This window comes from Bidens hawaiensis, unplaced genomic scaffold, assembly GCF_021521415.1.
Source record: "Bidens hawaiensis isolate Kalapana, Puna unplaced genomic scaffold, B.hawaiensis_p1.1 tig00000780_1, whole genome shotgun sequence".
NCBI classification, from domain to species: Eukaryota; Viridiplantae; Streptophyta; class Magnoliopsida; order Asterales; family Asteraceae; genus Bidens; species Bidens hawaiensis.
In genome coordinates, this window is record NW_027491045.1 from 3,480,415 (window position 1) to 3,495,000 (window position 14,586).

The window sequence follows — 14,586 nt, forward strand, 5'->3', positions numbered from 1 at the left end:
GTTGAAGACATTAATTAGATTTCATAAGCATTACACTTTTATGGTGACTTAAACAGTCACAAGTAAACCCACACAATCATTTGAATTAGAGGTGCACAAAAAATCCGAACCCGGAACCGAACCCCAAAAAAACCTGGAACCGGTTTTTTTTATACCCTGGTTTTTAATACCCGAACTCGTACCCGACCCTACCCGTAGGCCCTACCCGTACCCGGAACCGGACCTGATTTGTATCCAGTAATACCCGAAAACTGGAATCAATTCCATACCAGAAACTGGGTTTATCAAATACTCGATCTATACCCGAAAAATACTCGAAAAAAAACCTGAAAAAACATAAAAATAGGGTTTTTTCAATACCCAAAAATAGGGTATTCAAATACCTGATTTTAGAATACTCGGTTCTATACCCGACCCGATGCATAGGGTATTGTTTTTAGAGACGGTACCCGGACCCAAACCCAACTCGGTTACTGTTAATACCCGATTTTCCAATACCCGGTCATACCCGAACCCGGTTTCATACCCGAAACCGGGTATTTGAAAAACCCGATTTGTGCACCTCTAATTTGAGTATCCTATTTAACTTGATTGAAATTTCCCTAACACGGACCCTTTTCATCAGCTTGGGAATGTCAGATACGGGGTTGTCTACGTGTTCAACACATGACCTATGTTAACTGATTGTAATCTATATCAAACAAGTTATGTACTACAAAAAAGATTTTGTAACTACATAATTTACACTTGATAAAATTTATAATATCTCAGATATCACCGAAGAGGGAAACATTATTGGAAATTTCACGTGACATTGTCAATGCTTTACTAACAAACAGGATCATGTAAATCATAAGTTGTGTTGGACATATAACGTTGAAGAGGTTATCAGAGGAAAGTAGTCGAAGCAAATCTTTGCTAAATGAGAATCGAATGTTTATCATTGAATCATTAAACCAACTTTGAAACTTTACTTAGTAAGTTAATGGCAACATGATAAAAGTGTACACCTTGAATCAGGTCAAATGAATAAACTTAAATGATACTAGATCATTATCACATATGATATATACTAAATACTAAACCATAATATAAACCTTTAAGCGTTAGTAATCAGGATTATGGTTAGATATACTAAAGAAAGATATATACCATTGAATAAATCATATGACTCGTCAAAATGTCAAATGTCGTTAGATGTTAGTTAAAGATTTTTCAACTCAAGTTATAGATGAATATCCAAAAAAAGGTCATTTATTGTGTGTATCTTTTATTTATTTATTTCTAAAACAACAAAATTTCACATTTACCTTGCATTTGAATGTATTTAAACTCACAACCTCATATTTATAAAAAGGAACATCATACTACTAGTCCAATAGGTCATGTACAATATCAAATTTGTTGCCTAGGTCTCTATGAGATATACTATTTAGTAATTACTTAGTACTTTTATCTAAAGGTTTTTAAACGATTACACACATAATGCTTATATAATATACGATTATATCTTCAACGGGGAAGGAAAAGAAAGCCCTTACACGCACTTGATGATGTGGATTTATAACATGGATTTGTGAGTGAAGATGAGAGACCCACATGATAATGGTTTTTTACAAAGGAGAACTTTTGAGGCTGAGAAGCTGATGTGACATTGGGCATGTGAGAATGTCACATGGTAAAAACACCTTACATTGTGAATGGTTTAACGAACTATTTACTTTCATCATTATCTTCTTCTCCAATCCTCTAATTAGTAGTTTTTATAACTTTTTTTACATAATTAAAATATGATTATTTATTATTAAACTGTTAAACACATGTGCACAAATTTTATTTTTTAGGGTAAACTGTGATTTTCGTCCATATGTTTTGTCAAAATCTGCGGTCTTAGGCCAATAGTTTTAAATTTGCGATTTTCGTCCATGTGGTTTCATTCCACTTGCAATTATTTAAATTGCAAGTGAAATGAAACCACACAAACAAAAATCATAAATTTGAAATTATTAGAGTAAAACCGCAGATTAAACATTTTAAATTGCAAGTGGAATGAAACCACACGAACAAAAATCATAAATTTGAAATTATTAGAGTAAAACCGCAGATTAAACAAACCATATAGATAAATACCACAGTTTACTCTTTTTTTTATTAATTTCCAATTAACCACACACGTAATTTTCGATTAACTTTTCTTTGTCTTTCAACCACACACGTAGTTTCCAAATAAAGAACCAAAGCCACGAGGCTAACCACCTATCCACGTAACTAACTAACTAACTACCCTCACTCCCACTCTCCATAACCGCCACCTCCACTCTTTTCCCAAATTACCCCTCCCCATCCATTCCCTTATTCACCACCAAAAATAAACCAACACAAAGTTAAACCATTCCCACCATTCCCGCCGGAGCCGCACCCTTATTATTATTATTATTATTATTATTATTATTACCATGACCATGACCAATCACAACAAACTCATTCACCACCACAAAACCACCAACCACATCCTCCCACCCCCTTCCCGCCCCTCCAACTCCACCATCCAAGCCTGCGCCGCGTGCCGCTACCAACGCCGCAAATGCGCCCCCGACTGCGTCCTCGCCCCCTATTTCCCTCACGACCGCCAACGCCAGTTCCAAAACGCGCATAAATTGTTCGGCGTTAGCAACATTACCAAAATTATACGTAACCTAGACCGTCCGCAAAAGGACGAAGCCATGCGGACGATTATTTACCAATCCGACGTCCGGTCCATTGATCCGGTCGGCGGATGTTATCGCATTATACGTGAGCTGCAACGCCAGATTGAGATCTCGTGTGCTGAGCTCGAATTCGTGTTGCAGCAGCTCGCGCTGTATCGCACGCTTTCGGTTCAGAGTAATAATCAGAATCATCAACAACATCATCAGCAACACCAACAGCAGCAGTTTAGTAATGATATGATTGTGATCGATGAGATTGATTATGATATTCATCTGGTTAATAATCCAGACGAACCGCAATTATACGATGATAATAGTAACAATAATAATCATAATCATAATAATCATGAGGTTGATCTACATAACATGCAATTACAACAACATAAAGATCATGATGATGTTCAGTATAATAATAATAATAATAATAATAATAATAATAATAATAATAATAATAATAATAATAATAATAATATAACGTCACCGGTGATTCAGTCGTGGACCGCCGTACATGATCAGAATTCAAGTAATTCGTCACCGCCAACGTCGCAACCGTTGCACGCATCGGTTTGTGATGATTTCAAATCGCTTCTGATTAATGAGATTCCGGTAGCGGGATCGGAACGAGACGAGTTTAATCTCAATTTTAAAGAGGCGGATGAACCTAGGTTTGAATGAATGCTTAATTTCATTATCGTAGGGGTGTAAACGAGCCAAGCCCGGGCTTGATTAAGGTCGAGCTTGGCTTGATATTGGGTTGTTTTTTAGGGTTCTGGTTTTCCTCGTTTATTATTTATTAATTAATTTATATACAGTTTTAATTATTATTGCCAAAGCTCAGCGAGCCTAAACGAGCTTTGTTTGAGACTCGGGCTCACCTCGAGCTCGAAAAAGCTTTATATACAGTTTCAATTATTAACAAAGCTCAGCGAGCCTAAACGAGTTTTATTTGAGACTCGGGCTCACCTCGAGCTAGAAAAAGCTTTGCTCGTTTATCATTTATTGGTTAATTTGTATACGATTTTAGTTTTTTTTTTATATATTTCAGAAAAGCCTTAAACGAGCCTAAGTCTGGGTTGAGTCTTTGTAGTACTTTAAATGAGCCATAACTCAGCTTGAGCTCGGATGTGGAGTGTGATATTAATAAGTAGAAGTTTAAAAGAGGTGAAACTTGAAAATTCACAAGGCTCGACGAGTCTAAACGAGCTTCCCATATAAGGCTTGAGCCAGCTCGAGCTCGTGTGATAACTTAAACGAGCCAAAGCTTGGCTCGATCTTCGGTTGTGTAGTGCCCGGTTAATATATAGAACTCCAAAAAAGATAAAACTTAAAATATACACGGCTCATGGCTCGACGAGTCTTAACGAGCTTCCCATACAAAGCTTGACTTGTTTCAAGCTTTTTATCAGTTGGGCTCGTCTCGTTTGCACCCGTACTTGATAGTCAATTTCAATAACTAAAGTTTTAAGTCATTAAAGTCTTTGATCTTTTGTTTTGATTTCAGTGAGAAGAGTTTATTTGATGAAGAAACACAAAAGGCTTTAATCAAAGTGGAAAATGTTTGTTACAATGAAGAACAACAATATGAGATTGAGGTTAAGAACACTGGTTTTGGTACATTGATTGATCATAAAGCCATTCATGTTGAGGGAGAATATGGTTCTTAAATCCTCAATTAATATTTTGCTTTAACATACATAGGTGTTACACATTTGTTAATGGTCTGATAATGACAGCTAGTGTTCGATATCTTGTTTGGGTTTTAAAACATCAGTTATAGTTAATAGTCATAAGTAATTATTTGAAAGTATAAGTGTTTGATTAAAGTAGGTTATTTTGTAGTTAGATGGTTATAAATAGACACAATCATACCCCATGAATGAAATATTTTTACATGTTATCATGTGATTTCAAGAGGGTGAAGATTTGTTTGAAAACACTAAGCGTGTGAAGATTTCTAAGCGGTTTAGTGATGTATTTTATCGATGACAACTCTTATGTTAATATCATTTGCATACTAGTTCGACCGTTTTACACTTTTCTATGCCAACGAATGTTCGCCTACATCTATTGACGCAAAACTTGAAGACATATACGAACTTTATAGCAAAAGCGGCTATAACCAAATCCAATCGGTGCAAAAGTAGATAATCATGAGACGCTTGACATGTCTTAAGAGCAATCTAACAAGGCATCTGTATCAAGAAAAGATGGACGTGACATCTCATTACAACCGGATATAGAGAAGAGAAGGGGACAATTATTCGTTGTAGAATGCAAGACGAGCTGAAAGAAACGAACCATGTTTAAGCATCAAATTTAAATAAATCAAAACAATTTTTGGTTTTTTCAAATTTGTAGACGTTTATCAAAATACACTAATACAAAATAAACACATAGAAATTTCATATAAGTATTCAACGATATAAATGAAATGTAAAAAAACAAGCCTAGTACCCATGCCCAAGGTCGTGTCATACTCAGGAAATAAAGATAATCAGTTAAAAGATAGTCCGTTAGTGATCCAGACTACCTTAAAAAAGCATATATCATTTTATATAAATTATAACCAACAAAATATCAAGATAAAATTAATACCTCAAAAATCAAATCAAATTGTCCATCTCGATATCTTAGTCCTAACATCCACGTCACACTTCACATCCGACGTGTCCGCCGCAACCACTCCCTTTCCGCCATGTGGCGCAAACCGAATCCCCTTACAAACAACTCGAATCTTCACCTTCTTCGTCTCCATCCTCCCAATCTTCAGCTTCACCTTCGTATCAAACTCAACACTCACCATAACCAACCTCTTCTTCTTCAAATCCAATTTCACCTCACTATCATCATCCACAACCCGTCCATTACCCACCACAACTGCTCTCAACCACGTTACATTCTTCTCATCCAACACGAACGCTGGCATCCTCCCGTCTCCAATTTCAACTTCTTTCGACACAGCTTTGACTGAAACCGAGTCGAATAAGAACGTTACGTCGTCGTTAGGGTTTCGTGCTGTCAATGTGAAGTTGAATCTTGTGTTGATTTCGTTGTCTGAGGTCCCTGAGGTTATGTCAAACCGAGACACCTTAATCGATGAGACGGTGAATGATGGAGGGTGTGGACTGTACATTACGTAGAATACGCCGCATGCTGCAGCGGCAATGGTGAGTATGAGGATGAGGAGGAAGGTTAACCAGAGGCAGCATGAGCAGCAGCGGCTACGGTTATGGTTACGGTTACGGTGGGTACGGAGAGCTTGAGGATGGTAGAGTGGACGTAGTTGAGATTTGGTGGGTGGAAACTTAGGGTTTCCGGTGGTGTGGTCGGTGTTTAAATGGATTTTTTCGGCCATTGGATGTGATGGTGGTCGTTGATGTTCGGGTTTGAAATTTGGAAGCGTTAGATAGATATCATATTCATGGAATATGATTCGATTTTAAGAAGTTTTTAGTGGTGAAATGATAGACACGCGAGATTTAAAATCTCATGCTAAAGAGCGTGGATGTTCGAGTCTTGTTTAAAACAGAGAATAAGAAGAAGAAATAGTGCAACATGAAATGGTGTCATAGTGGTGTACACGGTTTGGTATTTGTTTATTTTCTTCTCTACTTATTAATAATAATAATAATAAATATTATTATACGATGTGTAATCATTTGGTAGGTGTTTATAAGCTAACAAGTCAGCATATCAGATTCTCATCTTCAATTTTTTACATATGGCATTTGGGGGTCTCAGTCGAGCCGAGTCAAGGCTTGCTCGGGCTCAAACTCAAATTTAAACAAGCTAGCTCTAGTTTGGCTCGTTTACTTTATCAAGTTGAAAAATCAAGCTTAACTCGTTTAAAGCTTGAACCGAGCTTGTTAACTTTATATTTATTTTATATTTGTATAAATATTGATATAAAAAAGATAAAAATATAACTTTTAACATACATTTTACATAAAAGGTATAAGCTAGAGAATTTATAACATTATATGTCTTATTTTTGTTCTTTGTTTATAATGTTTTAGACATCGAGAAACATAATATATGTACTAACTTATGGTTTGATCTAAACAAGCTAACGAACCCTAAATCTCGACATGTTGGTAACTTGAAACCATATGTTGTTTGGTTCGTACGTGTTGAAGAGCTTCATTGTTGAATTAACAACTACGAGTGTTTATGATTTGTTTTTGAGGGATATTCTAGGCTGAATAGTTGACCATAATTTTGAGGAAACAACAAATCGCGTCGGTTGGATTGAGTGGGTAATTGACCGAATTGATCAATTTAATCGGTTTGGTGTCACATGTCGTTTTTAATTTGAATTGATTTTTCTTTATAGTCATTAGCTAATATTAAAAAAGTGAAAATGATGAAGATGGTTAATGGTATATTACAAAGCTGGCAAAATCAAACTTTTCGGATCTTAAACAGGTTGAATTGTACGACTGTAAGGCCCCGAACCCGGTAGCCCTACTTTAGCGTCGGATTTACTCATAAACACAGTTCTTCAAATCAGAGTTTATTAAAACTTTTCGCGGAATATAAAACATCAATCATTTGTTACAAAACGTTAAACCTTTTCTTTGATACCATAACACAAAACTTTATATTTAAAACATCTTTACTTCTTTCTTCAGATGCCAGCCGTTCAATCCATGCCGTGTGTCATCCTCATGCTAACTCTGTAATCAGCTCACCTGCGTGCATACTAAAAGTCAGCTACGCTGAGTGAGTTCTAGTTAATCAAACGCCATACAATACATACACATACATACATATCCGTAGATACATATCCATACTTTACTAGTTACCCTTCTGTTCTACTTACATACTTGCTACCATACATACATATCTACAATCACTAACCTCAGTCTACCGAGAGTACGTTCATAGTTCACCGTCTATACCCGTACTCAAGGTCGTGAACACGTACAAAGGTCCGCAGTCCTTACCTATGTTCACCCTTTATGGTACGTGCAAGGTCCGCAGTCCTTCCCTATACCATCCTACATCCACAACACGTACAAGGTCCACAGTCCTCCCCTATGTTGCAACCTAAACCATAGCACGTACGAGGTCCGCAGTCCTCCCCTATGCTACCACAATACAACTACAGCACGTATAAGGTCCACAGTCCTTTCCTATGCTGATGCCTATCTATAATACGTATAAGGTCCGCAGTCCTTAACTACGTTGTCGTCTATTATCTGTAACACGTATAAGGCCCACCGTCCCTATCTACGTTTACATATATCATCTACTTTACGTATAAGGCCCGCAGTCCTTAACTACGTTTACATCTATCATCTACTTTACGTATAAGGCCTGCAGTCCTTAATTACGCCATCACCAGCCGAGTCTATGTCCGACAAAAGCTAGAGGGATTTGCCATCCTAACTTACTATGTCGAACGTAGAACTCACATACCATTCGTGTACCTGTATACACCTACTTCACATATACAATAATTACATCATAGCATAAGAACACCCTAGGCGTTCTTTACATCATTCATTTAACAACCATACCTCTTGTCGATACGTGCAATATCCGAAGATCGTTCACGCCCCAACAAGTATTCATTTGTAATGTTCATACATCTTCGATGTATAATATTCGTACCTTTATTTTTGACCTGACAGTACGCTCAATATCCGAAGATCGTTCGCGTACCGACAAGCAACCATTCATATCCATCACATATATCACATATGGCATACACTTATCACTTAGGATAAATGTATTAACAACACATCGAGTATGCAACAGCCCCGAAAACATAACACATAAATGGGGCTAGAAACTCACCTGAATACTGTTACGCTCTCCGTTAATAGTTATTCCCCTCTTGAGCTGTGCACGGCTAACTGTATAATATTTACACGTATCAATTAGCTACTACTACTTATGTTGCGTTTCTATCTTTATATGACCCACAACGAACGGGGGTCCGGGGGCAGCGCCCCTGGTAGCGGGGTTCTAGGGGCGGCAGCCCCTAGCGGGGTCCAAGGGGCAGAGCCCCTGGCTGGGGTTAAGCTGCCAGGTCAGCTTGGAAAAATTTTATTTTCGATAACTGCCTTAACACATTTTCCATTAGGTTTTTAATTTATTTTATAAACGAACTTCACTTCAGGCGAAGTTAAACCTTAGGCGAACTTGGCTTCAGGCGAAGTTATACCTTAGGCGAACTTGGCTTCAGGCGAAGTTAAACCTTAGGCGAACTTGGCTTCAGGCGAAGTTATACCTTAGGCGAACTTGGCTTCAGGCGAAGTTAAACCTTAGGCGAACTTGGCTTCAGGCGAAGTTATACCTTGGGCGAACTTGGCTTCAGGCGAAGTTAAACCTTAGGCGAACTTGGCTTCAGGCGAAGTTATACTTTAGGCGAACTTGGCTTCAGGCGAAGTTATACCTTAGGCGAACTTGGCCGTAGGCGAAGTTATACCTTAGGCGAAGTTACGCTTGAAGGCGAAGTTACGCTTGAAGGCGAAGTTCATCAGGCGAACTTGATCTTGCATGCGAAGTTGTCGCGCTGCAGATCTGTTTGCCCATAACTCCTTCGTTTCTTAGCCAAATAACTCGATTTTGGTACCCACGGAACCGTATGATCGGCGCCTACAAACCCCAACCATCAAATCGGTCTAAAATCGACGTTTTAGGGGTCCGATTTGGGCAGTTGGGTTTCGGGTCCGGTTAACCCATCCAATCCTAACCATTTTCAGTAATAATAGCTTTGTTAGATTAGTTCTTACCTTACCAACTCAGATCTATCAACAAATCTCGGGTCTCGGCTTCGAATCTAGATCGGTTAGAATGTGTGTGTTTTGAGGGTGTAAGGAGTGTGTGTTAGGGAGTTTGGTGAGAAAATGAGATATTTTGGGATTTTGGGGGTATTTATATCCCTGAAATCCCATTCTCATTTAACCTATCTCAATTAACCCAAGTCCATAACCCACTTCCATTACCCGACACTAGCCCGACCCATACCAACTCCTATTCTTTTATTTATTTCCTGATAACCCGAGTAAACTTCCCATCTATTAATAAGTAATATAATTAATATTACCTTAGAAATTTCGGGATGTTACAACGACTTGTCTAAGTTTGGGTTATTAGTTCAACGATTTTTAAACATTTCCACGGTAGTGTGGATCGAACCCTAGTTATGTTAATAGTTAAAATAACTTAATTTCATTTGTAAAGTTTACTAGAAAATGTAACTATTGGTTATCTACTTAAAGTATAAGTCTGCAAATATAATTAAATATTTATAAATGGTAAATTAGTTTTAACTTGAAGATAAATAAGAAACAAATAAAAAAAAACATGGATACTGGTTTGCTTAGGGATTATAGAGTTGACTTTTGTTGATTTTGACCCTTATAGTCTCACAAAGAGAGTATTATTGAGACGTTATACCCACCTCACATTATAGGTGGGATCGCACTCACTTCCTCCTTGTCTAAATTATACACGGTTTGTACAATTGTACCAATTACAAATTGATTTTGTTTTCTTTAATAATATACAATTATACATGTATATATAAGTAGCAAATATGATGTTACGCTCGTATTGACCTTACTGGGGTATCCCTGTTGGGCTTAGGGATACCGAGTTTGTTGTTAGGCAGGTTGTGTTGAATGCGGAATCAGAAAAAATTGCTGAGCATGAGAAAGCATGTGCCGAGAATCAACATGTTTTCATTCCTTTTACTTTTAATACATTTGGGTCTCTTGCCCCATAAGCTATTACGTTTCTTAAAAGAGTTCAACGGGTCGTGCACAATAACTTATCGACGGCAAAGAACTATAATTTTGTTACTTTAACTTAAAAAATAAATAAATAAATAAATTCCATAATGTTTATTTAGAACTCGTTATTTCTATAACAAATTTTTATTTATAGACAGGCGTACCCATTATTTATTCTTTTGTCAATAGTTCATATCAGTTTATAGTTCACTTGAAGAACTTCATTAGAAAAAAAATAGTAATAAAGTGGCGAGCTTTATTAACAATCTGATATATTTTAGGAAGTTATTCCGAGTTTGAGATTAAGAAATCATACAACCAAGTTACTCAAAAGTCAGACCGTATAATCATTTCACATAAGTTAACGAATCATAAAAGACATATACCCAAAGTGTCAAATTAATATTGATTTAACCGAACATAAATCGAATTATGTAGGAAAACAAATAAATTCCAACCTTAGGGAAAAAAAAACTAAAATTGTCTCGGATGTGTCTTTTGATTCAAACGCTCGTTGTACACTTCTTGTAGGGTCTCTTTTTTCTATTAGCGGCCCAATGCAAAAGGTAATCTACCAAATTTGTCAACCATGAGACTAATTAATAGTTGAGCCCAATTAAACTCATTGCAATATATCGAGACTCCAGTTCATTACATTCACTAGAGTATGTAAAAATCACAGGTGGGAATCAGGTTTCGGTTCATGTAAAAATCACTCAATCGTTGGAACCGGTTCCACCTTAACCTAGTCAAAACCCGGATCCGACCCGGCCAAAACCCGATAAAAAAACCCAGTCAAAACCTGACCATACCTGGAACCGGTTCCTACCCAACCAGGTTTTTGACTTTTGTTGACTGTGCTCAGAACCGGTTTCTATCCGGTTCTGGTTTATAGAAATACCCAATTTGGTTACATCTACGTTCTAATTTAAAGATTCCTCATATTAATCCTACGCACACAAAAAAAATCACATCGATAATGTTTATTTGGTCAACTCAAGATTGAAACATGGTCCAACAATATTAACAATGGGAAATTGGAGAATGGTAAAGCGCAAATGATAACAAATTACGATTTTGGAAATGAAGAGTTGGTGAAAAAGCTCAAAAGAGAGTGAAATCACAAAACTTTATTAATATTGGGACACCTCATCCTATTACTTAAATCCCCAAGTGATTAAATTAGTTGTGATGGTATTTAAGCTCATTATATAATCACGATCCCTGCTTTCCATGAAATTCTCCACACTTCTTTCAGCAATGACCAACCACGTTGCGACACATTTCTTCTTCCCCACTTTTCTCATCCATTAAAACCGTGATCACCATCATGAAAAAACCCCATCACGATGTGATAAGGGGACTTGCGATTATGTTTTGATCACTTTGTGTTCCATAGCGGTAGTGCCCCGTTCACTTAAGTTTATCCATTAAACCGATGAGACATTTCTATAGTTTAGTATGTAAGATCCTAGTGTCTATATTTGTCTCAACGTTTTCATTACCAAATCAGACAACAAATCTATGCACATACCAAAATCAATAACCAAACGATACTATTATCACCTTATATATTTATTAAGGTTGAAGATTTGACAATCATCATTATTCCAAAGCCGACCATTGAACTTTGCCGCAATTGGTGCTCATGATTTTGTGACAATTGTCAATGTGCATGAAAACCACTATGAGTGAGTCCAGAAGTCTATCTGTGTTTCTAATTAAGTAAAATCTAAACAATAAGCAACTAGATAGTTCACAAACTAATCGAATAAACTGCCGTTAGCCTCTTTAACAAACTCATAACTTCAAATACAGTTTCAAAACGTCCCATCAAAGTGTCACTTACCATAATTTCTGATCCAGTTATGAAAACATTAATTTTCTTTTTTTTTTCTATTCTTAGTAATAAGTAGGTAACAACACATCATAATCCTCATGTGAGCACCCACCCGGGTCGGGTCAAAATAATAATAATAATAATAATAATAATAATAAAAAAAAGCAGTCTTGGTTCACACAAAACACAAAGAGAATGAGAACAAGTCTCATCATCATCATCATCATCATCATCATCATCATCATCATGTGTGTGGGACTGAGTGTGTGACGTCATCACGCTACCTCCATTCTTCTTCTTCTTCTTTTTTCAATTAATTATTAATTCATTCACCGACGTCGTTTCAAACTCACTCTTTCTTTCTTCATGGCAGTCGTCGGTGCTAGCTGACGTGTCACACCGATCGATCGATAATCAATCAATTACAGTTTGTGTTTAATAATTAGGTTTTAATTAATATTAATATTATAATAATTGTGTTACGATGGAGCCGCATGTTGCGAATAAGTTTCGATTAGGGAAAAAGATCGGCAGTGGCTCATTTGGAGAGATCTATCTTGGTTTGTTTACTTTAATCAATTCATTAATTATTATTATTATTATTATTAATTGATAATTGATGATGATTATGATAATTAATTGGTGTAAATTTGGTTACTTTTGCAGTTACTAATATTCAGACCAATGAAGAAGTTGCAATCAAGCTTGTAAGTGTATATATTATATATAAAGATTAGTAATTTGGTTACTATTTACTAATTTGTTTTGTAATTGGTGAGGTGATTTAATGTGTTTGATTAATTGCTGTTATTGGGTTATAATACGCATAGGGTTTTTTTCTAGGGCTCGTTTTGATTTACGAAAGCTCGAGCTTGAGCTCGACCTCGGCATGTTTTAAGTTTTTTTTACAAAGCTCGAGCTTGTCTCGTGAGTTGTTTTCACAAGCTGGGGATCGACTTATTATTTATTTAAACTTAAATATACACAAGGCTCATTTAAGGCTTGAGCTTGGGCTCGATAACTAGACAAGTTGTGTTTGAGGCTCGGGCTCGGCTTGAGCTCTAAAAAGCTCAGCTCGTTTTGAGCATTTTGTATAAAGCTCGAGCTTGAGCTCGGCTCGGCTCAAAATATATAAAAATTAGTAATTTGGTTCGGTTACTTAATTGTTTCGTAATTGGTGCTTTAATGTGTTTGATTAATTGCTATTATTGGGTTATAATACATATAGGGCTGTAAAGCGAGCCGAGCCCTAGCTCAACCAGGCTCAAGCTCGGCCTGTTTTGACTTACGAGAGCTTGACCTCGAGCTCGGCTAGGGCTCAACTCATATATTATTTATTAATTTATTTATGTATGTTGTTAATTATTTTTATATATTTTGAGTGAACATTAAACGAGCCGGCTTGAGGTCATGTAGTACCATAAGTGAGCCAAATCTCAGATTGAGCTCAACTCGGTAATGTAAAACTAATACATAGAAGTCTAAAAGAGGTCAAGCTTAAAAACACACAAGGCTCGACGAGCCTAGATGAACTTCCCGTGCAAGGCTTGAGCTCTGGCTCAATAACTAAATGAGATTCGTTTGAGGCTCGAGCTCTAAAAAGCTCGGATCATTTTGAACTTTTTATTGACTCGCGAGCGGTTTAACTCATTTGCACTCCTAGTTTTTTCACTAATTAAAGCTTTACATTTAGTGGGTGTTTTTGAGTGTTTGGGTCAAAATAATTAAACATGAATAAAAAATTATTAATTATAGTGTAGTTATAAATTGCAGAATAATCATGGCTGGAAATGCAGATTCTTATATGGATGTGTATAACCATTATGATGTATAACACAAATTAGGGTAATCTCAATATAATAGAAAAGTTTTAGATTTTCAAGGATCTGTAATAGTTATGCATGGTTAAACAGTTTGTTTGCTGGGATTCATCACGCTTGGTGGAAAACATGGTAGAACATGATAAGTGGGATTATTATTATTATTATCATTATTTGTAAATGTTTACTAAGAGTTATGAAATCTGCAAAACTTGGAAAGTTGCAGCGAATAGATTGTGGGAGGTATTAGCACGCATGCATGGGAAATTTTCTAATACGCATTTATGGACTTTGCGTATTTGAAAATTTCGCAGCCTACTGTTTTGCCTGTGCAATTAAGTTAATATTTTAATCAAATAATTTATATTTTTATTGGCAAAAAAGACGATATATGCATGCTAGATATACCTGTATACATGTATATTTTGTGTTATATCGATATTATTATATATCTTATCAATATATGCAATGTA

At 36.4% G+C, this 14,586-nt stretch overlaps 2 protein-coding genes and 1 pseudogene across 3 annotated transcripts in view; 2 read left to right on the forward strand and 1 right to left on the reverse strand.

The window, feature by feature from the left end:
* The first annotated feature begins 2,148 nt into the window (after nucleotides 1–2,148).
* LOC143536992 (uncharacterized) lies at nucleotides 2,149–3,520 on the forward strand. The gene has a single exon (XM_077030861.1). It carries the CDS (start codon nucleotides 2,457–2,459, stop codon nucleotides 3,381–3,383), a length of 927 nt encoding a protein of 308 aa, XP_076886976.1. The 5' UTR covers nucleotides 2,149–2,456; the 3' UTR covers nucleotides 3,384–3,520.
* A 1,796-nt stretch (nucleotides 3,521–5,316) lies between these two features.
* On the reverse strand, nucleotides 5,317–6,063 carry LOC143535852 (NDR1/HIN1-like protein 1). The gene has a single exon (XM_077029993.1). The coding sequence runs from the start codon at nucleotides 6,061–6,063 to the stop codon at nucleotides 5,317–5,319; it is 747 nt and encodes a 248-aa protein (XP_076886108.1).
* A 6,468-nt stretch (nucleotides 6,064–12,531) lies between these two features.
* The window catches only part of LOC143538480 (casein kinase 1-like protein 2), a 27,383-nt pseudogene continuing 25,328 nt past the window's right edge, over nucleotides 12,532–14,586 (forward strand). Inside the window, exons 1-2 of the transcript XR_013136251.1 lie at nucleotides 12,532–12,853; nucleotides 12,960–13,000. The product of XR_013136251.1 is annotated as a casein kinase 1-like protein 2 (transcript). The remainder of the gene's footprint in view (nucleotides 12,854–12,959; nucleotides 13,001–14,586) is intronic.

Bases quoted from the DNA above. Each gene is read 5' to 3' on its own strand.
- LOC143536992 (XM_077030861.1), top strand. From the start codon at position 2,457: ATGACCATGACCAATCACAACAAACTCATTCACCACCACAAAACCACC.
- LOC143535852 (XM_077029993.1), bottom strand. From the start codon at position 6,063: ATGGCCGAAAAAATCCATTTAAACACCGACCACACCACCGGAAACCCT.